The 6205-nt window shown below is 38.8% G+C and overlaps 1 protein-coding gene across 1 annotated transcript; it reads left to right on the top strand.

The window, feature by feature from the left end:
• The first annotated feature begins 215 nt into the window (after positions 1–215).
• Positions 216–2876, top strand: LOC145903436 (uncharacterized). Its single transcript, XM_082991519.1, has 7 exons — positions 216–977; positions 1119–1275; positions 1515–1669; positions 1738–1905; positions 2080–2337; positions 2481–2626; positions 2687–2876. Exons 1-7 carry the CDS (start codon positions 785–787, stop codon positions 2795–2797), a joined length of 1188 nt encoding a protein of 395 aa, XP_082847645.1. The 5' UTR covers positions 216–784; the 3' UTR covers positions 2798–2876.
• The last annotated feature ends 3329 nt before the right edge of the window (positions 2877–6205 follow it).

The following is a 6205-nucleotide window of genomic DNA, read 5'->3' as shown; positions in this document are numbered from 1 at the left end:
TTTGCCTTTTTTGCCTGCGGTCATAACTGCTGGTTTTATAATCCAGTAAATGATATAGCGTAATTTTTAAATCGTTACATCCATGAAGAACGCTTGTCTGACTGGCAACGAAGCCTAGGGCACAATTAATCTTTATGACACTTAAAATTCCAAGGCGAGCTATTTTTGAAAACAACAATTCCGTGATCTTGACGAGACCGAATGTGGACATAGCTTTTATTGGGCATAGTTTCGAAGTGAAGCGAAACAAAGCATGCTCAGACAACCGCCTGGGAAGTCCATTGTAAGGCTGGGCTGGAAAAATACCTTGGTAAAGCGGCATAACAGTCTTACAGGATGTGGAAGCAGTGTCAGGAAAGTGCAAGAGTTGCACATGTGGTCGCTCTTCAATGTGTGTTAATGTCATGTAAGGGTTATTTCAGTACAGGAAAAGTTCGTTGTTTACTTGTCTGGAACGGTTGCATTGGTGTGTCCAATGTTTAGCACTATTCTACAAAATCACGCTTAGCCAAGTTAAAAATCTTACCCGAAGTTTCCTGAATGTTTGTTTAATTGCTAAAAAAGAGATTTCAGTGTCATTTATCATTTTGTATTTCGTGAAAGACGCACTCTGGATTATGCGCGTAAATGTCAAACTTCGTGGTTTATCGACTAGGGGTTTATTTCCTCAGCAGACGATAGTTAGATTCTGTGCGTGACCGGCGCCTTTGGCAAAGTGTGCTAAAATACACGAACTTCGCATTGAACAACATTGTTTTGCATTGTTAACAGTACGATTTGAAGTATGCGCCCAACGAAGAACCAGCTTCCCAGGGCTGCGTTTTCAAACTGGCATTTGTTTACTGTCGGTGTCTTGTTGACTGCATGTTGCGGCACTGAAGGTTCAAAAGGATTTGTGAAATGCCGTCAAGCTAACGACGCACCACACCACCCTGATTGCTCCGCGTGCATTTGTGATTGCCCGCCTAATTTCCCTAGTAAGTGAAAGTTTCAGGGCTGCATATGACCATAGCTCAATAATTGTGTGTTTGAAAAACAACTTAATTGCATCAAAAAAATGGTATAAAAGTTTAAATATATGTGAAGGTAAAGTCCAAAAAGTTTTCATTTATTTGCAGAGAAAACGATAAGATATGCATACGCGAAATTTAGAGAGGTGCGAAGTTCCTTCAGGTACCAAAAACAAACAGGAAAATGCACCTGGAATGTAGAACGCTCTACCGCAAAGGAAAGCGACAACCTTACTGTCACGCTGTACGAATGGGCCAAGGGGATGTAAGTGAGTCATAATAACATCGCCTCGTGTTCAACCTCTTGGTTTGAATACATAGTGAAATTGTTGCTGATTTATCAAACTTTGGCACAACCATTGTGAAAAAAAGGGATTTTAAAGTGCATTGCAGTACAACACAAAACAGTATATTTCAAAATTATGCGTAAAAGTGCTTTTCGGGAAGGGCATAACTTTAAACCTTTGGTGTCTTTCGTTTCATTTATCCGTATAACGCTTGCAGGGAGAAAGGCTACCCGATTGCTAAATGTTGTGGAGTCCCGTTTAAACTTGGGGGTTGCAATGTAACAATAAATGTTGGAAGTCAGCTATGGAACAGTGTGAATATCAATGGGGTAAGACTAAGCCCACAACTTCAACTATACCAAAAACTACCAGGTCGTATTTTTTCACTTGTTCTTAATATCAAAGTACATTTTTGTTATTAAAAATCTATCATTTTGCAGATGTGACGTATAGGGTGTATTGCAGCAAATACAAGAAACGTGTTTGCATCCGGTTAAACATAATCACAGGAGAGATGAAGCTGCTTTCAAACAGTCTATCAACATCACCTGCCGAATCGTCATCAGGAAATTCATCTCCTACTGTTTGCACAACCACTCTCTCCGCAAGTATTTCCAAATCTGTAGAGATAAGACCCAGAAAGATTAGTTACGCCACTGAAAATATGTAGTGGTTAATATATGAACTTTTGGTATGCACTTTTGTATTCTGTATAGGCTACATACACAAACACCCAATACAGCCAACGTTTTATGTTAACCAATACATTTTTTTATTGACAGCATTTTTCAAACAAGGAAACGTTTCATACGACCTTGAACAACTGGTGGGTGGTCCGGTATATCAAATCTCAGCTAATCTTGACAATCACACGATCTATGTTGGAGAAAAACGCAACGTTATTCTGTACACCTGCGGTATTTTACTCAACTCAATCGCTTTCGAAAATGGCGCCACTGATGAGCGAAATGGGTTGTTTTGCTTTTTTTACCTCGGACAAGAAACAGTGAGGACAACCCTGTATTGTTTCCACAGTAAAGGTAGGATGACACAGTAGATACTGAAATACATACCAACGCCCAGGACCATAACTGCTCATGTTAAGAAAAACTATGTAGAGCTATACTTAACAGTCAACAATAATCATACAAAAGTAAATGTTGAATCGTTATTTTTTAAACAGATCCTCCCGAAGAAAGTATTTCTTGGACTGGCATTATAGTTGGTGTTACTGTTGGAAGTATACTAGTCGTTGCAATTGTTGTGCTGGTGGTCTTTTGTAAACGTAAACCCAAGCAACCCAAAGGCGAAATTGTTTACCACACTTGGGTCAGTATGAAGTTTGCATCTTGTTTAGGCACCTGTTGGATATGAAATTTGTGTTTTTAGAGAAAAATTGATGAAAAATCCTCACAAATTCGAAGGCAAGGCGGACCGGAGGCTAAAGAAGTTAAACATGGCGAGCCGGAAGCAAAAGATACATTGTTGGACCAATTTTAATAATTTTGTGATGTATCGTTATCAATTTTGGGCCCTTCGTGTGATTTTGTAATAAATTTAATTTTCTATACGTGCAAAAGTGGTCGTGTTTACATGAACTTATACAAACAAAACGGAAATGCTATGCAGCTTGGTGGTCAAGAAGCTTGAACAAAATGAACAACATGTTATATTTCCAGTCGTCCTTATTTTACGTTCCAGATCGATTTCCAACCTCGTTCAGTAAAATCATAAATTCAAATACCGTTTAGCGCAGATTAGCACAACTGCATTTTCTGTTCTTTCACAATTTTGAGTTTTACTCTCAGCTCCAACATAGTATTGATAAAACTATCTGCTTTTAATCATTGAACAAGAGTATGCTATGATTGTATAATTTCTATAATCTCACGTGTCAATCAAATAATCGTTGAACTGGAACACACATAGCAAGTTGGCACTATTGTCATTCTGGCAGAATCCAAATTTAATTTTTCGAAAAATCAGTTCCGCATCATTAGGCAGCATTTCAGGATAAGGTTAAACCTACACAAATGAATTTCTTCTGGGTTTATGTCATAGTATGAAACATAATTTTGAAAAATAATCAACTAGGCAACTATATCGCATCAATACCACAGCAAAAGTTCCAGATTTTCTATCACAATGACCTCAAACACGGGCCTTTTTACGATTTTCGCTATACCGGTGACGTCACTTTCAATCAAGTGCCAAACCACTTTCCGCTCCCTAGAATTTTTTTCAAATCTCAGTATCTGTCAAGAATTGCGTGCTGAACAGCGTGAAAGTAATAAAAATCGGTAGAGATATCACGTATTCCATCAGAGTGACCTCAAACAGGGCCTTTTAACGTTTTGCGCATTACCGGTGACGTCACTTTCAATCAAGTGCGAAACCACTTTCCGCTTCCTAGAATTTTTTTTAAATCTCTGTATCTGTCAAGAATTGCGTGCTGAACAGCGTGAAAGTAATAAAAATTGGTAGAGATATCACGTATTCCATCAGAATGACCTCAAACAGGGCCTTTTTACGATTTTCGCTTTACCGGTGACGTCACTTTCAATCAAGTGCCAAACCACTTTCCGCTCCCTAGAATTTTTTTTAAATCTCAGTATCTGTCAAGAATTGCGTGCTAAACAGCGTGAAAGTAATAAAAATTGGTAGAGATATCACGTATTCCATCAGAATGACCTCAAACACGAGCCTTTTAACGTTTTGCGCTTTACCGGTGACGTCACTTTCAATCAAGTGCGAAACCACTTTCCGCTTCCTAGAATTTTTTTTAAATCTCAGTATTTGTCAAGAATTGCGTGCTGAACAGCGTGAAAGTAATAAAAATTGGTAGAGATATCACGTATTCCATCAGAATGACCTCAAACAGGGCCTTTTAACGTTTTGCGCTTTACCGGTGACGTCACTTTCAATCAAGTGCGAAACCACTTTCCGCTTCCTAGAATTTTTTTTAAATCTCAGTATTTGTCAAGAATTGCGTGCTGAACAGCGTGAAAGTAATAAAAATTGGTAGAGATATCACGTATTCCATCAGAATGACCTCAAACAGGGCCTTTTAACGTTTTTCGTCTTTGCCGGTGACGTCACTTTCAATCAAGTGCCAAACCACTTTCCGCTCCCTAGAATTTTTTTTAAATCTCTGTATCTGTCAAGAATTGCGTGCTGAACAGCGTGAAAGTAATAAAAATTGGTAGAGATATCACGTATTCCATCAGAATGACCTTCAAACAGGGCCTTTTAACGTTTTGCGCTTTACCGGTGACGTCACTTTCAATCAAGTGCCAAACCACTTTCCGCTCCCTAGAATTTTTTTTAAATCTCAGTATCTGTCAAGAATTGCGTGCTGAACAGCGTGAAAGTAATAAAAATTGGTAGAGATATCACGTATTCCATCAGAATGACCTCAAACAGGGCCTTTTAACGTTTTTCGTCTTTGCCGGTGACGTCACTTTCAATCAAGTGCCAAACCACTTTCCGCTCCCTAGAATTTTTTTTAAATCTCTGTATCTGTCAAGAATTGCGTGCTGAACAGCGTGAAAGTAATAAAAATTGGTAGAGATATCACGTATTCCATCAGAATGACCTCAAACAGGGCCTTTTAACGTTTTGCGCTTTACCGGTGACGTCACTTTCAATCAAGTGCGAAACCACTTTCCGCTTCCTAGAATTTTTTTTAAATCTCAGTATTTGTCAAGAATTGCGTGCTGAACAGCGTGAAAGTAATAAAAATTGGTAGAGATATCACGTATTCCATCAGAATGACCTCAAACAGGGCCTTTTAACGTTTTTCGTCTTTGCCGGTGACGTCACTTTCAATCAAGTGCCAAACCACTTTCCGCTCCCTAGAATTTTTTTTAAATCTCTGTATCTGTCAAGAATTGCGTGCTGAACAGCGTGAAAGTAATAAAAATTGGTAGAGATATCACGTATTCCATCAGAATGACCTTCAAACAGGGCCTTTTAACGTTTTGCGCTTTACCGGTGACGTCACTTTCAATCAAGTGCCAAACCACTTTCCGCTCCCTAGAATTTTTTTTAAATCTCAGTATCTGTCAAGAATTGCGTGCTGAACAGCGTGAAAGTAATAAAAATTGGTAGAGATATCACGTATTCCATCAGAATGACCTCAAACACGAGCCTTTTAACGTTTTGCGCTTTACCGGTGACGTCACTTTCAATCAAGTGCGAAACCACTTTCCGCTTCCTAGAATTTTTTTTAAATCTCAGTATTTGTCAAGAATTGCGTGCTGAACAGCGTGAAAGTAATAAAAATTGGTAGAGATATCACGTATTCCATCAGAATGACCTCAAACAGGGCCTTTTAACGTTTTGCGCTTTACCGGTGACGTCACTTTCAATCAAGTGCGAAACCACTTTCCGCTTCCTAGAATTTTTTTTAAATCTCAGTATTTGTCAAGAATTGCGTGCTGAACAGCGTGAAAGTAATAAAAATTGGTAGAGATATCACGTATTCCATCAGAATGACCTCAAACAGGGCCTTTTAACGTTTTTCGTCTTTGCCGGTGACGTCACTTTCAATCAAGTGCCAAACCACTTTCCGCTCCCTAGAATTTTTTTTAAATCTCTGTATCTGTCAAGAATTGCGTGCTGAACAGCGTGAAAGTAATAAAAATTGGTAGAGATATCACGTATTCCATCAGAATGACCTTCAAACAGGGCCTTTTAACGTTTTGCGCTTTACCGGTGACGTCACTTTCAATCAAGTGCCAAACCACTTTCCGCTCCCTAGAATTTTTTTTAAATCTCAGTATCTGTCAAGAATTGCGTGCTGAACAGCGTGAAAGTAATAAAAATTGGTAGAGATATCACGTATTCCATCAGAATGACCTCAAACAGGGCCTTTTAACGTTTTTCGTCTTTGCCGGTGACGTCACT

Source organism: Ascidia mentula, chromosome 5, assembly GCF_947561715.1.
Source record: "Ascidia mentula chromosome 5, kaAscMent1.1, whole genome shotgun sequence".
NCBI lineage: Eukaryota > Metazoa > Chordata > Ascidiacea > Phlebobranchia > Ascidiidae > Ascidia > Ascidia mentula.
This window is presented reverse-complemented; position numbering and strand designations above follow the sequence as displayed.